Below are 20,741 nucleotides of genomic sequence, written 5' to 3' on the forward strand. Positions count from 1 at the left end.
CCCATCTAGAAGATAAAGCGTACTGAATATTACACTGCTTTGTGGTTTAGTTGTATATTTAGAAACAAGAATACTTTTGTCACCCCCGTACTGTTACAAGCATGGACTAAACCGAAGTTCACGCAGTGCCTTATGGGACTTGTAGGCATATAGGATAACGCCTGTCAGAACTCTGCCTTTTGGATAAATGTTGATTAAGCACGTAAACAAAACAAAACTCGGCTGTAATTCTAAAATGTTTTTTTTTTTTGAAGAGTGATCAAATGATTTTAAACAACTCAATATATATGCATGTATTTACGGACTTACTTTTATTGAAAGACTTGCAAACAGTGCACATTTTACATAGGGACAGAATAGTGGAGATCTAGACTTGTTCAGGAGAAAAGCACAGAATCTGGTATTACATACACCCAATAGCAGAACAAAAGTCAGAACAGTTTTATGATGAAAAGGATAAAATAGGCAGGACTGTCCAGTTAAAGGTACCAAATGAATGTGCTGACAAAACTGGAGCAAATGAAAACAAACTATCTGGAAATGTTTGGGGAAAAAGGAGAGAAAATGTAAGTGTTACTGTGTTATTGCAAAGCCTTTATACAGTATATTCCAGCTCTCTGACAGATGTGGAACAACTCATAAGTCTAAGTGACAGTTTAAGTTTAAATATACCGTTTAATAAAACAAATTATAATTTCTTGCAACCAGGGGAATGGCTTCATCAGATCAGTTTCACATATTTCTGTACAACTTTGTGACACCAACCATCACAACAGAATAACTAGCCACATAAATACATAGTAACTGAAAAAAAAATCATGGGACAATCTGCTTTGAACAAAAAGAAAAAAAAAGTAAATGTCACTTTGGATATGAGGAAGTTCACACCATGGAAGAAAAATATGACTTAGGAACCTAGTTTGATTCTGTTTATTTACAGTTTTTAGGGGATAATACTTTATTTAGAGCTTTTCTTTCACTGTTAGTTGAGGATTTTGCCATTCTTATTTGTGCAGCTTCATAATTTGCAAATTTGTTGAGTGCTTGGATTTCCATATGAGGTGGTTGTGTGGTAAACATTTAGGCACACAATCTGGATTTAGCATAACAAACCTTTAAGATCTGTGAAGCTGTCATACAGATATATTGTACTCTAATCCCTCTAGACTCCAGTGACGAAAGTGTTGAATGTCAGAGGGGGGTAGGGTCATCTGGTATATGCAGCCAAACCAAACAACAGTGTAATAACTTCTCTTTTTGCGCACAATTAGGCAGTCCTTCTGGGTGAGACAGTCATTAAATCCTTAAGTTTAACTATGAATACAGTGTTCCAGGTATTTTTCCCTTTGTGTATTGCATCATGCACACCTGCCTCATAGTCCCCTGCCTATCCCAGGTCTTGGTGACTGGCTGGAATGAGCAGGAGCCGCCTGTCCGTCTCTGTCTTCCTGCTCTCCCAGCGCCTGGGGCGAGGCTTCTGTGGGTGGGGATGGTGGGGGATAGGCAGGAGGAGGAATGCTAATGTGAGGAAGAGATGGCAGCACAGGTCTGGGAGAGGTAGGAAGTGGTGGTGGGGTGCCGGTGGTTGCAGATGTGGACCGCTGTGAGGGGCGTGCACGAGAGGTGGCGGGAGAGGCGTGTGTGCTCCGAGCTCGAGGTTGCTCAGCAGGACAGTCACTGATTTGCTCTAGGAGCGATGGCATGTCTCCCTCGATCTTCTCCAGCACTGCAGCCATTTGCTTTTCTATCTGCTCGATCACACTGTCCATTTGCCAATCGCTTGAAGTGCTGCTCCCCCCACTGTGCTGTAGCCCAGTCCCATACCTCCCTACACCTCCTCCACTCGTATACAGGGAGCTGTATGGGCTCCCATAGCTCCCAGCCATCCCCATCCCCATAGCCCCAACCTCTGGATTGTATGGTGTGGCATGACGGCCCAAACTAGCAGAGCTTCCAACTGCATAGCAAGCCTGTCCCGGTGTAGCACCTGCTCTTGGTAAACTAAACTCAGCGCTGTATCTATCTGTTCTTCTGGCATTCCTGTCCTGCCTCTCTACTGGACTCTCATCGCCCCTGAGCCTAACTTCTAGTCCTCCATCCACCCCTGTACCTGGCCCCACTGCTGGAGTAACTGGCGCCACCACAGACTTCTCTGCCACCGCTTCAGGTACTTGTGTCTGACACCAACTTCCGTCAGTCTCATCTTTTTGCTCGCTTTGTGTGACTGGTCTCTTCAGCGGTGAGGCTGATGCTGCAGCGGATGCTGTGTGTGAAGGTGCATGAAGTGTTGCAGCCATTTTACGTTTGCTGCTGGGATCGGGGGAGGACGATATGTGTTTTTTGTCACGATCAATGCCCGGAGTGCTGTCTAATAGCTTTGAGGCCTCAGGGCTCACCGCAGGCGTCTGTTTGAATTCTGGAACAACTTTATTTTGGCCCAGATTTGCAGCCATTTTCCTGGTTACGTCACCTGCACCTTTCTTTGCACCAACCTTGTCAGGCTGTTCCTGGGCACAGTTGGGGACTGCATTTGGTTGACAGGAAAGGTCCTCTACACCTGAAGGCGAAGTTCCTACAGATGGGCCTATATGCATCTTTACCTCCTCTTGTTTTTCTCCAGCCTTAACTGTCTCTTTACTCGGCTCCATACCAGAGGGCATACTCTCAATAGTAACTTCTAAAGACACGCTACTTGATGTTACCCCACCATCACTCATCCCTTTCTCTCCCTCATCACTTGTTCCCTGCGAAGCACCCCCTTCACCATCCCCTGCCTCCTCACTGCCCTGAACCTCAGCAGAGCTATCAATCAATGCTTCTGAATTCTTCAGGCGTTGCATGAAGGTGGTGACACGGATCGCTTTCTGCGAAACAGACAGAAGTAGAAGAAAAACACGAGAAGGATGGTTAGGATGAAAAGAATTCGATTTGCAGCACATTTAATTTTCGTTAAAATATACTTCCTCTTCCCCCCCTGCTGATAAAAAAATACTTTGATAACATAGTTATGGAAAAGCTTAAAAAATAAGCTTCAAGTACAAGCATTTGAGAAAAAAGCCTGTCAACACACCATGATTTTTGCAACTTCGTACTAATAGCTGAGATATGATTTGTGTGACATGAAGGAAGATTAGTGCCGGTTGTTTACTTCCAGACGGCTATGACATATTGTGCCCTGGTTTAAATCAATCTCAAGTCTCACCCTCCCCAAGAAACTCCTTGAGTGCTTGCTGACTGGAAAAAGTAATCAAGCAAATGCGTATAAATCCAGTTCTTATAAATGTTACATGATCTGATTCCTTCTGCTCTACAAACACTGAAGGAGTCAGGGGGATGTGTGAGCTTAATAACTGCTAATAAACCAGGGAAACGAATTCCCTTGAATTCTCTGGAAGTGAAAAGCCACTAGGACACAAAAATGCTACTGAGAACAACATCTTTTAACTGAGATTTTTTTGTATTGCTTCAAAAATGATTTAAATGTAACAACAGTATGGGACAATGGGCCAGGATTCACGTAAGAGGAATGCCAGAGGGCCTTACAGTAGAAATCACGGCAGTTCATAAGTTCACAGTGGCTAAGAGCCCTTATGTCCTTTCCATTTAACCCTCTCCTTATCTACACTAATTTAAATACTACAAAAGTAGTGAAGAAAAAAACCTTGCTTCTCTGCTGCTTGTCTCACATTTATAGATCTGGAATCATAAACCAGTGCAGATGAGGAGAAGGAAAGGAGTAGAGCAGGCCACTTTGAACATCTGGGTGTAATCCAATGACAAAAGTGGGGCAGAGTGGATGGATCTCTTCTGGGACAGGCAGAGTGACAGTGGGCAGGAACAGAGCTTGGGAAGACTTTCAACGGCCCCTGACGTGATCAATACATCTCAAAGCTGACTTGGGTTTAACATTTAATATAACATTTTTTCCAAACTGATTTTTATAGAGATAGCTTCTGATAAAAACCTCTTTTTAATTTAAAAGCACATTTGGCTATCATGAGTCATTCTGGACTAAATGTGAGCTTCTCCCCATGCTCTGCCCTTCCACTGTCCTTCAGAATGAAAAACAATACCTTTAATTCCTGGGAACCACATGGAGAAAGAGAGAAGAGGATTGTTGCTGTTACTTAAGCTGTTAGGTTAGCATTGCCATTTTCCTTCTTTGTCTTCACCAGTCTCATCCCTGGATCGCCTTATCAGTTCCACCATGTCATTCACAGATTTTAAACATACCTCTGCTGAGTTGTGTTAGGAGCTAAAAGCACATTAACACCCTGGTCTTCACCTGGTTTCTCCTCCAATATGCCTCAGCTGCTATTATTTCCAACTTCATGTAATCTCACATTTACAGAGCAGGAGTGAATACATACCCGCCATTTGGCCTTTGCAAAGTTCTTTTCAAACTGGGCGCACACGCCGTCCTTCAGGTTCTTTTCTGATGCACCGTTCCCTGCAATCCTGAGACACAACATACAAGTAAATGTAGCTGTGTGCCACGATTTCTGTGGCTATTGTCAGCATGTACACATGATTACCACTCATGGAAAAGCGCATCTTGCGCTGTGATTCTCAGCATCTGGTCCACTTCCATCAGGCGACAGACAAGCTCCTTAGCTGAAAGAGAGCGAGCAAGGAAAAGGCAAACGAGGCATCTTAAATCATATATGCAGTCTTTAAAAAGCAAAAACATTAAAACATTCGGGGCTGTTTTCAGTTTTGCTCTGCAAGATATTCCTGACAATGGCAATTTTGATAAAAATGACAAAGTGCCACAAAATGTTTTACCTACTGATGCTCTAAATTAAGTTTACTGATAAACTGTCTATTAAGAAAGAAAGTGAAGTATCCACTGCCACCATGTGGTGGAGTTGTATACCTGCAGGTGAAATGTCGTCCCAGTAAGGAGAATCAAACTCAAAATCCCCAGCAACAATCCGGCAGAAAATGATGCGATTATGCAGATCTGTGTTTTCTTCCTCGGTTTCATCGTAAAAGGGAGGGTTACCCGATAAGCTGCAAAAAGACAAAAAACCAACAAAAAAAACACAGAAAGAGAAAGAAGAAGTGTAACTATCCCATGTACAGACCTTATATATATATATATATATATATATATATATATATACAGTGTTGGGGAGTAACGGAATACATGTACCGCCGTTACGTATTTAAAATACAAAATATGAGTAACTGTATTCCGTTACAGTTACCGTTTAAAAAGGTGGTATTTAGAATACAGTTACTTTGTTGAAATAAATGGATTACACGGCGGTACTTCCCTGTTTCATATTGTGGCGGGTCAGGACTGTTTGGGTTTTGTTTGACAGCTACGTTCTGTTGTTCCAGGCAGCGTTACGGTTGCCATGGTTACAGGGTGACGCTCTCTCTGCGTGTTTCCTGGGTGAGAGAGGCCTTTTTGTTGTTGTGCTAAGCTAACAGGCAGAATGCTACAGGTATAGCTCTAAAGAATGTAGCATCATGGGCAGTGTAGTCCGTGCTGCAGGGAGAATGGACTGCCATACCCGTTATGTGTCTGTGAGCGAGGGAGGGAGAAAAAGGAAAAGTACGAGCTGTCATCGAGCAGAAACGGGAGCTGGAAGCATGTAAATATAATAATAACCACTGCAGCCAAGAAGAGAGCCTGACGAGCCCAGCTGTAAGTAAGCTATTAAGACTCGACTGTACACCGTGTTCGTGTTTTCCTCTGAAACAATAAGTTCTGTTGGAGCAGCCTTTCAACGCCTCTCTCTGTCTCTGCTAGCAAAGTTGACCCAGACAACAAAGTAAAGCTAGTTTTCAGCTACGAGCCGACACAGAACCCACCGTATTAGCCAGAGGTCCCTTTACTACGGTTCGGAGCCGCGGACCTTCAGTAACAGTAATAAATCACAGCAATAGTACATTCATGTAGTTGTAAACAGCATGATAATATATTAAGTAATCCAAAGTATTCAGAATACGTTACTCTCATTGAGTAACGTAACGGAATACGTTACAGAATACATTTTGGGGCATGTATTCTGTAATCTGTAATGGAATACATTTTAAAAGTAACCTTCCCAACACTGGAAATATATATATATATATATATATATATATATATATATATATATATATATATATATCAAACAAAGTAATCCTGTTAAAGCCTAGGGAGCGTTACATCACAGTGTTTGTAATGAGCAGTGAGACTCACAGTATGAACATGATGACACCCACAGCCCAGCAGTCCACAGGACGGCCATATCGGTGACGAGCCACCACTTCAGGAGCTGAGAAACAGCAATGAATGAAGCAGATACAGAATGTGTGTCAGAGGCAGAGAAATGTCCAAGGATTTTATTTACAAGCCTTCACACCATATTTATATCTCTGAGCTGCACGGCAACTTACCTCCGAAGGCTATCTCCAGTTTTAATTCCCTCTTTTTATTTTTTTGCATCATTTTCCCACCAGGGCCACTATTCGCTTCCCTTATTTATTAGTGTAATTACTCAGTTCAGCATTATGAATAACTGTCCTGGCATTTCAGTTGAGAGAATCAGGCCAAGGCCCAGTCGTGTACTTCAAGCTGCCCTCACATAAATCTCAGTGACACAGAGAGGAGAGACGGCGCACATGAAATGAGATGAATAGAATAGAAGAGTTTGATTGTTTGCAATTCTGCTCATGTTTTCTGTCGGTGTACTGGCTGGTTGTTGGGGTTGGACTCTGAATGCTCACGAGCACAAGTCCTCAGTCATATTTACACAACAGAAGAAAACAAAGAAAACAAAACAGGATGATAGATGGAGAAAAACTGAAACGCAAATTTGGTTCCAAAACAAAGCCACACACTGTAAAGTGATGTCCAGAGTTACTTACCCAGGTATTCAGGTGTTCCACATGGCTCCGTGATTGGTCCGTTCTCAAATCTGGACAGGTAGAAATCTCGCAAAACTACTTTGTTATGGTTGTTTTCTGTGTAGTACATCAGGTTTTCCAGCTAAAGAGAATGAGAAACGAAATAGCATTCCTACACAATTTCACACGTACGAAACGACAACGTGGAGTCAAGGAAACGGGCTACTGGCTTAAACATCGGATGGAGGGTATTTTAACAGATGAGCTCAGATCAGGACCAAGTGAACGTCCATCAAATTTGTCAAAACAACTCTTGTACTTGTACAAATCCAAGGAACTGTCAGTCTTTATGCTCCAAACTATTGGACTTAACAGGAACAATAACTTACAATGAACGATGGTAAATGTACATTTATGTACTTTTTGCACAAAGAGGTAATAAATTTAGTGAGTCTCATGAAAACTGTTGGCTCACACATTTCTGCGAAAATGGATCTAAAAATAATTTAACAGCTGCATAAACTCCAGTATATTCAAGTTCAAAGAGGTGAGACTACAAAACTTCATGCATGCAAGAAACTATGACTGCAGGTAACAGCAGCAGCTCAGAAAACAAATCTCTCCTGTCGAAAATGAGAACTGGAGCAAAACTAGTTTGCCAGTGAAGATAGATGCCTTTAGGAACAATGTGTTTGTGTAGAGCAAAGAAAGCTTTTCAGGAGAAAAATCTATTCAGATGGGAGGGATGTGAAACATGCAGCGCATGCAAGAGAGCCCTCAAACATCTCACAACTAAAAGACCTTTGGACAAAACCGTGGTGAAAATTCTTAACAATCCAAAAGGTGATGATTTTAATCTACTTAACTTTTATTTTGTAGGAACTGTAGCATTAAATGTTATCCTGATATGTCAAAAAACAGTTCCAGTAAGGTAATAACAACACATAAGGGGCTAATACGTCCTCAAGGCCATTTACTTAAAAGTCATTAGTAGGCTAATCAAGGCAAAACTGGCAGCCTTCCAGTGCAAATCATCAGTACAAGAGTAATCGTCATTTCATGTCACTTATAGAGGTGTGTAGACCTTTGACTGCAAAGACACAAATAACCGTGTGTCATCTAAATAGCTGTGATGGGGCTGTGAGGGATCTGTCTCAGAGGCAGCATGCATATAAAAGACAAACGTGGTCCTAGTGTTGAGCCATGAGGGACACTAATTAAAATGGTCTGCACAGGATCAAGTATTAGCTTTGGCCACAGTTTTGTTAAATAAGTAAGAATGAAAACAACGTAAAGCCGATCCCTTAATCCCAATCTAGGTTTCAAGATGGTCCAGCAAAATAAAGTAGTTGACTCTGCCAAATGTAGCTAACAGCACTAGCACTGAGCAGTCATCACAAAGACATTAACTAAGATGAAAAGACTTTCTCTAGAAGCTTAGATAAAGAAAGGTTCACAGCAACGCTGCTCTATTCACTTGAATGTTTGTGTTATGATCACATTAGAGGGATTAGGCCAGATTAAAAGGCAATTTAGTTTTTTTCACATCAGGCATGCTTAAATCAGAACAATGACACTGATAAGTCAACCTGTTAGCAAGACAAGCAAAATTAAGACGTAATGAACCAGCAGATTTAGCAATGTAGCTGGAATACAAATGATCATGTTGTTCCTGGACCATGATGAATTCATTTCATTAAGTGCTTTTAAATCTAAGCTACGAATCCTTGAGGCCAAGTCCATAACATGCAACTGTTTCAATTAGATTGATTGTCATTTTAACTGACTTTTTTATTTTTATTTGAATTTTATTGAATTTTATTTTATTTTATTTGTATTCTTTCACTTATTGTTGCATGTGTGTTGTTGCTGCCTGTGTTTGAGTAATCTCTGTAACTGTGAGACATCTGCTGCTGCCTATCTCGGCCAGGTCTCCCTTGAAAAAGAGGTTTTTAATCTCAATGGGATCTTCCTGGTTAAATAAAGGTTAATAAATAAATAATGAAGCCAAACCCAAACACACTAACACAAGTAAAGTAAGCATATTGGTTTCCCTGTAAGAAGTAATTTCTAGTCCTGCATTTATTTCAATTTCATTTTTATTCGATTTTGATTTGGTTTGATTGGTTTATAATCTGATTTCTGCCCCTGGGTTTAAGCAAAATAAAATGTCATCTTTTACCAGTAGAGGGAGTCTGAAGCCACGAGATGCTGTAGCTCATTCCTAATGATGTCCGCTAAAGATATGAATCTCTCTGCATGTGTGTCTGCCACTAGAGATTGTTTCGAGCCATAAAGACAGTGTTTACTCCCGTGGTAAAAATGTTATCAAATGTTCAGTCATTACCGGGATGGCAGAAGTACGCTTTTATGTGTCTCCAAAGATTCTGTGCTGACTAAATACTTAATATTGCTTTCTGGAGTGTGACGGCGCTCACTCGACAAAGTTAGTTAGTCACTAATCTATTTTTATCTTTTTATGGTAGTGGCACTGACTACACACACACACACACACACACACACACACACACACACACACACACAGCATGTACCTTCAGGTTCCTGTGAACTATGTTGAGGGAGTGTAAGTATGCCACAGCCTCCAGGACTTGTCTGATGACATTGGAAGCATCTCTCTCTGTGTAGTTCCCCTGGTCCAGAATCCAGTCAAAAACATCTCCTCCTGTGGCACTGCGTGCACACACACACACACACACACACACACACACACACACACACACACACACGTAAAATGCTATTTTGAAACACTGTAAACCACTTTAAGTCTTTTCGCAGTTTCCTTTTATTTACTGAGGATAAACAACCTTCTCTACCAGGCTGGAGCCAGCACTGCTGAGCATCTAAAAACGATCCTATTAGTCATTACTCTAACATACTTAGTTAAATTTTGAGATGAATGATGACAATGATTATCATGTAATGCTTCCAGCAGGAGGTCTGGTGCCTGGGCTAATGTGTGAGCTACACATAAATAGCCCGATGTACAGTGCAGTTTGTCTTTCTCTGTCTCAGTAACACGGCATAAATAATGTGTCCACTGCTCCAATCATTATTATTGCTTTCAAATAAAGCTGCAAATATCAAAATGCGCAAGTCACAAGTGATGTGGATTCGGTGAGTTCCTGTGTATCGATCCCAAGCTCTCCACAGAGACTGTCTCGTAGCAGAGCAGTGCTTCAGGAGCTCTGAGTAATGTTGAGTGTTACTAAGAGCAAATATCTCATCAAATCTAACACCTTCCCCTGTGTCTGAGGGGAACAACAGAGCACACAGTAATAAGAGGATAGACTCAACTCCTACCCTCGAGCTGCTGGATTTGTGTTACGGCACACGCATAAAAAACGACACTCAAACAGATACTGACAATGATGTTAACGCGAGAAAGACAATCGGTGGAAAAGTTCAAAGAAATGCTCACAGCTCCTGGATGATGAAATACTCCTTCCGAGTCTCAAACGTGTCTATCAGCTGAAGGATGTTTGGATGGTTTACCCTGGAAGAGGCAGAAGAAGTCACAGACTGCAGGACGCTACGTGCAAACGTAACGAGTCTGTCAGGTGACTGAATAGCTCAAAGAAAGTAAAAAGCATAATTCACATCTCAGCATATCAACCAGAATTACTGCACAATTTATTTCACTTTCCAAACATTCTCTCCTTCTCCTCCTCTCCGCCTTTCTCCGTTGCTCAATCATACATCCATCTGTTCACAAACTGATTGCGTACAGTTTCAGAATCATGATTTCGTTCTTGGCAGCCTTGCGGACTTTCCTGCCATCTTTCTTGAGGAATTTCTTGCAGACAAACACCTTGTCTGTTTGTCTGTCCTTTGCCAGGCACAGCTCGCAGAACTCCTTCCTACGCGATAAGAAAAAGGACAGAAAGACAGACAGACTGAGAACAGCAGAAAGAGCAAATGCTGGAAGAAGGATGAAAGTTTCTGATATTTTTTGCATGAGAGTGCGGTCCAGGAGAGATGGAATAATATTCAAATTAGGGGCACAAAGAGTACACTGGCTGCTTCGGTGAAACACAGTGAAATAATTTAATTAGGAGGTGAAGCTTTGGATAGAAGGCTTGAAATGGGTCTTACAGCCACCATCAGCTGGGCGGCATTAGGCTTTGAGCCTTCGGGGCATTCAGGGAAGCTTCGTGATGGAAAATGAAACTGCAATGTTTCACAATGAGAATGAAAAAGAAAAAGCGATAAACACAATTTTAAGAAGCACATGTACAGGCCTACAGCAAAAGCTTTGCACTTAATTCTGACTTAATGTGTTTTTAAGTTTGTGTGTGAGTACGTGCACGCGTGTGTGTGTTATATAAAAGATGAGCAGAAATCTCTGAGGCCAGATGCTGATGTTGCCATATGGCCTTTTACACTGATTGGTATTTGTGTGTATGGTTCGCATGCCTGCGTGTGTGTGTGAGTTCGTGTTTCTCGAAGAAGAAAATGCTCTGTTTTCAGCCAGTCGAGCAGCAAACTGATTTTCAGAGGTCTTACGCGATATGTCTGAATATTTTTTGAATAAATAATAGATCCAGTGAATAAACAACAAACTTCGAACAACTTTTACAATCAAAAATATTGAGACAATTGGCAAATTTGTCACATTTGTCTGTTACACACAGGCCTGTTACCTTCTGTCATTCCTGCAGTGAAACCTTCTGATATGCCAAACCAAGTCTGTGGTGAGAACTGTTCAATTCAGAAAATAACTAATGAGGTGAATAAAAACCTTGTGCCTGTGAAATGTTTACAATGGAGAGGAGGGAAAGAAGTCCATGCTTAAAGCTTTATGGCACTTACGCTCGCAGGACTTGTCCGAACTCATACTTGTCTGTGACATCAGATATCGTGTCGTACGTTCGCCCATCTCGCAGGGCAAGGCACCCAAATGGCATGACGGCATTCACCTGAAAAGAAACAAAAATGAAAAATGAAGAGAAAGGTCTTTGAGTCACGTCACTATCGGGGTCAAATAAATTATTTTGACGATACCTTCAGGTGACAGACAGATAAAAGGAAACGGCGAGGCAAAAACAAGCGTGTTAAAGAGGAACAGAGTTACTGATGAAACACTGTGAAAGCTTCCCAGTTGTTGAAGTCAGAGGAGACTGAAGGAGCGTCATTACTATTAGTCTTTAAAATACACAGCATGATGGAGCGCCACAGATACAACCGTGAATGCCGATGCTTCTGGCAGCCTGGGTTATGCCAGCCTTGTCAACAGACACTAAGCTACCCACTAAGCTTCTCTTTACTCTGCTAAAGTCTGCAGATTCAGTGCAACGTCTGTCAAGTTCAAGTTAAACTTTATTTCTAAAGGGTAGCGTCCCTGCATCCCTGAAGCAGCTGGTTTCTTCACCAATCGCTGGACTACCGAGTAACACTGACACCGCTAGAGTTTAATGACATCATTTCTTCTGTTCACAGTCTGTCAGTCTCAATATGACACAGAGTGACTTTTAATACTTCCTTTTTATCTCATTGTAACTCCTGCTGCTAGCCTTGCATATACTGTATATAATACTGGTCTTTTCACCTGATAGTAGCTCATACTGTTAACACTGCACATACTGTATGTAATACTGTATATTTATATATAAAATCTTCTTATCATGTCTACCTTAAAATAGCTCGTGACCCCACAGGAGGTTCCAAACGCCCAGGTAGAATATGAAGGATCTAGATAGTGAATCAGCAATCGATATACCATCTCACCACCGTCCTCAGGCAGTCCTCACCCACATCTTTTAAGCACACCATCTACTGTAGGAGACAGATTCCCTGGAAACTTCACTCATCCATCCTCAAGGTGCTTCTCCTCCATCACTGTTACCTGAGCCGTAATATCGAACCCATTTGTCATATAATTTCTATTGTTTCTATCGACGAGTCTCTTCAATTGAGTTAGGAAATGATGCAATAGGGAGGGAATGGGACATTTGAGAAGGAGCTTTGATTAATGTGAGTAATTGCATTGAGAGCCAGTAATGTAAAGATGACTTCATTGTTTATTGTGTAACAGAGAGGGAGAGAGAGAGGGATAGCCAGATAACAGAAGAGAAAGACAATCCTTAGCAGATTTGGCATTTTGTGGGTGCTAATTTAGGATGAAGGAATGAATATCAGTGACATAAAATCCTCTCTCTTCTCTTTGTGTGCATGACATCACCAGTGTAGATGATAGGGCCAGAGGTGGGTCTGTCCTGTGATGGAGGAGGGGCAGGAAAGTACTGTGTAATCCCAGTGCTGGCCGTAATCTTTAATCTGTACCCCTAATCCAGAGTGCTGGGATACAATGTGTGTGTGTGTGTGTGTGCCTGAGCAAGTATAAAGGCTGATGCGGGTAAGTCGCAAGTACAGAGAGAGGTTTGAGCAGGAGTGTGCGTGCCTGTGTGTACGTATGCATCCATATGTCCATCCTCGTGTGAGCGTAACGCCCCGGTGAGATGGGAGGTATTTAGTGGTGAAAATGCATCGTACTGCCAGAAGATTATGTAAGCGCAACAACAATCCCATGACAAGGTCCAGGACGGTGAAGGTGAAGCTGGCATGAATGGAGCACATCCATCCCTCTGGGAACAAAGTGTACCCGCTGAAATAAAGGCCGCCAAGCCCCAAATATCATTCCTCAGAAGGGTCAGGAAATCGGTTTGCCGAGAACTTTGAGACACTACGTTTTCAGCCCATCGCTTTCTCGCTCTGTCCCCATCTGCAGACACCATACACACTATTAAAATAAATCTGTTACACTGGCATTAACGTTTTTAAAAACTTTTCCTCCAGTTTGTTTAACAGTCGGTGTCGGTTTAGTTGAAACTTCACTTCTTTGTGTGAAGTACAAATTCCCCGAGGGTTTGAAATGTGGATGGCCTTAAAAAGAACACTAAATAACTGTCCGTGCTTTCGATTTGGAGGGATGTAATCAGTCTAGGGTGCTTTCTTTCAGTTACAGTGTATTTCACCTTTTCTCTTCTTGTGCCAATAGTTTCTCAGACTGCCACAAAAACACCGTACCTGCAGAATACTGAGTCAGTACGAGCCTTGAAGTTGACGAGGAGTAGGAGGAGATATATGGAGGATATGAGGAGAATGGAGATGAGAGGGAAGGACTGGAAAAGATGGAAGACGAGGGAAAGGGTGAGAAATAATGGGAACAGAAAAGCAAAGTGAAAAGTGCACTGTGACTAAGTGGAAAGGTGGATGGAGAAAATAGTGTACATGAGAACAGAACAAAGTGTGAAACACTGCAGAGGCAGATTGAGAGTACCTATCAACCTTACAGCTTCACAGCTATCTGTGTGCAAACGTTTGCACAGGTGAGTGTGTTTCTTTGTGTGTGGGCACATGTGGCTGTATGTGTGTATATGTTAACAGGCTTTGTTAGACTCACTGTGTTTGGTACGAAAGGATGTCCCCGGAGTCAGAAAGCACTTGAAGGCATGACAGGGCAACCTCTCTGTACGAAACATTTACAGCCACCAGCCTGAATATGTGCCACAGATTTGCAGGTAGCACGATGTCAGGGATGAAATGAAAGAATTGAAGTGCAGTGCAACGTTCCAGCCTTTCTAAGTGATGCCATCACTGATCTCTCAGTAGCAGGTTCGACTTTGAATCAGTAGGTCTGACTGCTGCATGATGTGGGAGTCCATCAAAAACGTTTCCTTTTAACATTTTCAGATTTTTCAGTCATGCTGTGGTTCAAAGTCGCTACGTGGAGACTAGAGGTGGGAATCACCACACATCCCACGATACGATATTATCACAATACTTAACGCACGATACGATATTATTGCAATTTTTTTAAATCTTTTGCGATATTCAGATTCTGTACATAAAGGTAAACTTTATCAATATTCATTTTCTCTAATATCAAAGTCTCACACTCAGTCTTTCTCTCATTTCAGTTTGATTGTTGACAAACTGAACGGTTTGTATTACAGTCTAGTCCAACTTAACTGAATCAACCATCTGGTACAATTATAGCTATTCTGAACTATGCAGTTTATGAAAACTATGCAGCCCCTTCAGCAACTGAAGAATTTGAAAGTAAATTAAAACAAAATATAATTTTACATTAAATAAAAAAGTTTTAAACTTAATTAAAATAAAACATGTCTTAAATTAAAATAAGTAAACTGTCATGTTTATTGCTGCCAAAAACAAGTTAAACACATTTGGACAGTGAAGGAATGTCAGGATTCTTGCTCAGAAAAAGGATCAACATGCTCTGAAGTCAGAGCACAAAAACCTTTTTGTAACAAAATATCGATTTCTGCTGTCCCTGTATCCATACATTATTAGAAACAAAATATCACCATGCTACATAGTATCTATTTTCCCCCACCCCTAGTGGAGACATGACTGAGCACCTACAGGTGGGAAAATGTATTTTTATATTTTTCATTTCAATAAGAAGCGATTAACTAACGTATGATTTCAGTACTTACAAAATAAGTCGGTCTTTCTGAGGGATGAGGAACTAACTGTCCCTTCATACTTGCTCTAATTAGACCACAAAACATAACAAGCGCAGAGCTCAGGAGACTCACTGTCAAACGTGGTCAAAATAAGCACTGAGCCTCCTATAATTAAACAAAACTGTAACACAAATGGGAATAACATGATTTACATGGATCTTAACTCACTTCAGCTGAACTTTTGAAATTTTAAATAAGAGTCCATCGACATTACTTAATACTGTAGAATTCAGGGAACAAAAAAGGAACAACTGCAGAGTTTGCTCCTTATATTCTTATAAAATGCACACCCATTAACACACACACGCACACTTAGGTGTGAAGCCGCACCGAGCTATCCGAGACATCACACTTCATCTTCGGCACCCCTAAATCAAATTGCCGGTGCACAGCTCTGCGTTTGTGGGTGTCTGTGTGGCTGTTCACAAGTGCTGTGTTTAGGCTGCAGCAAGGCTAAAAAAAAGAAAAATGGAACAGAATAGCTTTTTATCGGCTCATACAGGAAGCTATGTCTACTTTTCCTTTGGATGTGCTTCCAGTTTTAGAAAGCTGAGAATAATTGCAAATGGATGTTATGTAAATATTTCACCCACTGCTGTGTGAAGCTGCTTTTTGTGTTGTCAGTCAAGTGCTTAGTTGTGTCAGCATGTCCTTGTCACCGTCGACAACATTGTCATTATCTTCATCACCACAATGCAAATCCTGATATCCACACAATTCGATTAAGTCGTGCTGCACTGCCTTTGTTAAGAGGTGACTGGAGACGCACAGTATAATAAGATAAACGGCACCAAAGTGTGTGTGTCTGCATGTGCGTGTGTTTGTGAAGAAAAATATTAACAAGTATGTCGATGTTTGCCTCCGGAGAAGGATGAGAGCAGCAGATTTACTTGAACGAAACATGACAGGCCTCGCGTGTCAGCTTGCATATGCCTCCATGCGCAGAGACGGTATATTTTTCAGAGCTTCTGTCCTTGGCAGAGCAGCAGGCTGAATATATCGGCCCCTCGTTAGTGTTAGACATGCACTCTGCCTACCTCACAGCATCGACACAGGCGCGTCTTTCCCAGGAATAGCATGTTTTCACTTTCCCTGCCTCTCCTGCTTTCTTCTCTCAGTCTTTCACTTGTCCTGAAAGCTTCTGTGTCATTATTGTTTCTAAGTCCTTGACTTAGTAAACCTGTGAAGGTGATCATTTCAGCCGGGATAGCCGCGACATTGGAGGTTAATACTGATACAGCAGCCTCTGATATGCAGGAAGAATCTGGAGAAAGAAAAGAAATCTATCCTGTTCAGGGGTCACCGCTGAAGGTAGCTCCACATATTTGATGTGACAGATTTTTGCACCAGGTGCCCCCAAAAGGATTCATGTCTCCCTCAGGACCAAACTGGGGATCGTTTGCTTTGTAGATGAAGGTGTGACCACAGCACGGAGCAAACTGGTGTGAGAGAGTAAGACGATTAAATATATTTAAAGTGTACAAACAAACCTATTATGTGACAGGAGGTCATTTTCTGACGTCCTAAAAGGCCTTGAGAGGGTTATTAAGCAAATCATTACCGCCGTGTTTCATACGTTTAACACGATTAAAAATAATAACCATATCTTTGTTTTTTCTGCCCTCACCTTGATATTCATGTGCTTGTTTTTGTGTGCAAATCAGCGTGTGCCTCTTCATCCATGTATAACAAGACATGACGGCTGCAGCCTGTTCCTTATTGATCAGTCAAGAGCTCCTGTTGTTTACTTGACTTAACACAGAGAGAAGAAAAGGCTGAAATGGACTTTTCATCATGGAACGCTTGGAGGTTTAAAAATCCTTCACATCAAGTCCACAACATTATGTAAGAATTGCATCAGGTGCAATTAGGAAATAAGCCCTTTCATATCGCCATTTATGTCATTTCGGTCCACAAAACACATTCCCAGTAAGAATCTAATGCCATTAAGCAGAAATTAGTCCACCAATTCCTACAAGGCTCATCGCCTGAGCAGACAAGTGTGTGCCCCATATTGAGCAGAGCACACAGCAGAGGTTGGTCCCAGACCTTATCAGGATGCTGCAACATGAAAGTGGGACAAATAAAAGAGTTGTGAGGACATGACAGAGTACACAGGAGAGGAGGATGAGAGGTGTGAGGAAGAGGAGCAGATGAAGGGCCAATTATCAGATCATTACTGTGCTTAATAAAAATCTAATGTAGTACATTTACTTGTAGCACACAAGCATGAACAGCAGACGAATGGAGTATCATTTGAAATATGGACACACACACATGCATGTACGTACACACACACACACACACACACACTCACATACACATTTGGACAGTAAACTTATAATATGAAGAGTTATGTGTGTCTGAATGTGACATAATGGCTGTTATGCATGGATATGATTCCTGTGTCGCTTCAAGATCTATTACATTTGTTCTTCCACGGCGCTCCCAGTCAGGGGTCTTCTTCGAGCTTGTTATAAGCACTAATTCCCTCATTTCTCATAGAGTGGCTCTCATCTAAGGCCTGTCTATGTGTGTGTGTGTGTGAGGGAGAGAGACAGTTAATGTGTTTGTGTGACTGCGAGGCAGAAACAGGCTTAATAAGGAAACACACTGATGAAAATTCATCACATCGGCCCAGAGAGAGATGGAGGCAGGAACCTCTTTCCAAACGCAGACGTAGGAAATTTAGCCAAATTCATGTTGCTGCTCAGTCGCTTTTACTGCTATTTCTGTAAAGACATTTGCTGACATAATGCATTTGTTGGGCTTTTGCTCTTAAGTTTTACTATCACAGACTTAACCTGAACCTGATTCTAACCTGACACTGGAAATGTGAACAGATGAGAACAGATGAGCCGAAATGTTCTTTCTTTCCTAAATATCTTCACTCTGATAGTATAATATATATATACACATATATGTATATATATATACACATTGTGTGTTTCTAAATGTTTTACGACTCTGTCAGTAATACTGTCAGCTTCAACCCCCTCCCCCCTCAACCCCCTCCCCCCTGTCTGTCCTCTGTTTTCTGTCCCCTCATTAAGAGAGTGGATGAGTGGATCTGTGCAGGTCTTGCACAGTAAGTGCATCCTCAGGGAGAGGGGCCACAGAGTACCTTTTGACAAAAGTGTGTGTGTGTGTGTGTGTAGCTTACACAGAATGATGCAATACCTGGCTGACAGGCTTGTTCTTTCTGACACCAGAGCAGCCTGAGGCAGGACCTGCAGGCACACACACACACACACACACACACACACACACACACACACACACACACACACACACAGACACACACACACACACACACACACACACACACTATACAGCTATACAACTGTCAGACCGAATGATGGTTAGTGATAGCTTTTTCTGAGTGTGTGTGTGTTTGTGTAACTTCCTGACAGAAACTGACTTCGTCCATGAGTCGGACACATACTGTGGCATACGAAATCACACACAGACGAGGAGCGAGCACTTCCTGTAGAGCGGAGTGGAAAATCACAACAGAGCTCCACATGACAGTAAGCGAGAGCGAGACAGAGTAAAAGGGAGGTGAGCAGAGGATCATAAGCAAGTGAAAAAGTAGACTTCATGAATATATTATGCAAATCTATTGCATAAAACATGTTGGTGCATTTACACGTTTATAGTTTCTTCTCTCTCATAAAAGAGCAACTGTAAAAAATACATTTATATCAACAAAAGCCTGAGCCCCCACCTCCCATTCTCTCTCCCTCGCCCTCTATTCATTCACTCCAAATTGTGGTTTTATTCATGTTGTGTTGCCTTGTCTGTTTTAATGCCTTCCTCTTATTACAATGCAAGAACGTTGCTAATCTTGTTAAAGAAAACCCAAAGGCCTGATGGTAACGAGAAAACTGGGAGCTGGAGTTAATAAAATCAGTGCTGTTCAGAAATACGGTAAACAAAGTTTAAAGGTAATGTGTCTAGAGTTGAGCTGAATGCATAAACGCTGCGGTGACGTGTTTTCTATGGATTTTATAACATTTACATTATGTGCATGAGTCAGTTTTTCTGAACTGCAAATGTCTGTAAAAGATCTCATGGACATCGATAGCTGTTGAAACATAACCAGCTGACAGACCAACTGTTAGTTTAGCTGGAAAACAACTTGATGGTGCATCTTGTACTTTGCTTGACTTTGGTTACCCTAATCGATTGCTCAGCTGTTTGCTGTGACCATCGGCAATGAGGTCAAAACAAATGCTACATTCAAAAATCCTACGTGTTTAATCTGTGGATACTGTTTCGCAAAGATGCAGATGACAAATTCATCTGTGGTTTTGATGCAGTTGATTTCAAAATATTAAAGCAAGGTGGGCAACTCCAGGCCTCCAGGGCCGGTGTCCTGCAGGTTTTAGACGTGTCCTTGATCTAACACAGCTGATTCAAATGGCTAAATGACCTCTTCACCATGTCTTGGGCTACGTCCACACGTACACGGGTATTTTTGAAAACGGAGATTTTCCGTTTTCGTTTTAAAAAATAATCCCGTCCACACGTAAAGGCAGAAATGAAGGAAAACGCTGCTAGGAACATGCCAAAGCAGCAGGTGGCGCTATATTCCTAACCGTGTAGAAATGTTGGCCAATCAGAAGTCTAGAAGCCTCGGTGGGAAATAGTAAACAAAGCTGGGGCATAGAAGCAGAACCGAGTATGTGTGGAGGGACAGTAACTGTGTGTGTATATGTAAGCATTTAAACACTGCAGAGACAATTAACAGTAACAGTATTGTAGAAATTCATTTCACCGAAACAATAACGTGGCGCACAGTGTGACGTCAAAAAAGGCGCACACCTTTGATGCTGCGTTTTCGGCGTTTTCTCCGTTTTTCTCGTCCACACGTAAATGCAAAAACTGAGTTTTCAAAAATCTCCACCCTGGCCGGAGTTCTTAAAAATCTCCATTTTCAGTGACCAAAAACGCCGTTTACGTGTGGACGAAAGGTGCAAACGCATAGAAAAATCTGCGTTTTCAAAAATACCCGAGTACGTGTGGACGTGGCCTTGAAGTTCTCCAGAGGCCTGGTAATGAACGAATCATTTGATTCAGGTGTGCTGACCCAGGGTGACACATCAACACACAACACATGGTAAATGGTCTGTATTTATATAGCGCTTTACTAGTCCCTAAGGACCCCAAAGCGCTTTACACATGCAGTCATCCACCCATTCACACACTGGTGATGGCAGCTACATTGTAGCCACAGCCACCCTGGGCCGCACTGGCACCACCGGGCCCTCTGACCACCACCAGTAGGCAAAGGGTGAAGAGTCTTGCCCAAGGACACAACAAACGAGACTGTCGGAGCCGGGGCTCGAACCGGCAACCTTCCGATTACAAGACGAACTCCCAACT

The 20,741-nt window shown here is 41.9% G+C and overlaps 1 protein-coding gene across 1 annotated transcript in view; it reads right to left on the minus strand.

Annotated features, from left to right (window-relative positions):
• Positions 1-297: 297 nt before the first annotated feature.
• Positions 298-20,741, minus strand: part of camkvl (CaM kinase-like vesicle-associated, like) — a 40,598-nt gene continuing 20,154 nt past the window's right edge. Inside the window, exons 2-11 of the mRNA XM_087834040.1 lie at positions 11,674-11,780; positions 10,590-10,721; positions 10,283-10,357; positions 9,396-9,534; positions 6,865-6,985; positions 6,197-6,272; positions 4,877-5,013; positions 4,536-4,614; positions 4,371-4,458; positions 298-2,864 (exon numbers count right to left, since the gene is read on the minus strand). Coding sequence (XP_087690166.1) covers positions 1,374-2,864; positions 4,371-4,458; positions 4,536-4,614; positions 4,877-5,013; positions 6,197-6,272; positions 6,865-6,985; positions 9,396-9,534; positions 10,283-10,357; positions 10,590-10,721; positions 11,674-11,768 — 2,433 coding nt within the window. The 5' untranslated portion in view covers positions 11,769-11,780 and the 3' untranslated portion in view covers positions 298-1,373. The remainder of the gene's footprint in view (positions 2,865-4,370; positions 4,459-4,535; positions 4,615-4,876; positions 5,014-6,196; positions 6,273-6,864; positions 6,986-9,395; positions 9,535-10,282; positions 10,358-10,589; positions 10,722-11,673; positions 11,781-20,741) is intronic.

Source organism: Neolamprologus brichardi, chromosome 20 (genome assembly GCF_056152115.1).
Source record: "Neolamprologus brichardi isolate AB-2024 chromosome 20, ASM5615211v1, whole genome shotgun sequence".
NCBI classification, from domain to species: domain Eukaryota; kingdom Metazoa; phylum Chordata; class Actinopteri; order Cichliformes; family Cichlidae; genus Neolamprologus; species Neolamprologus brichardi.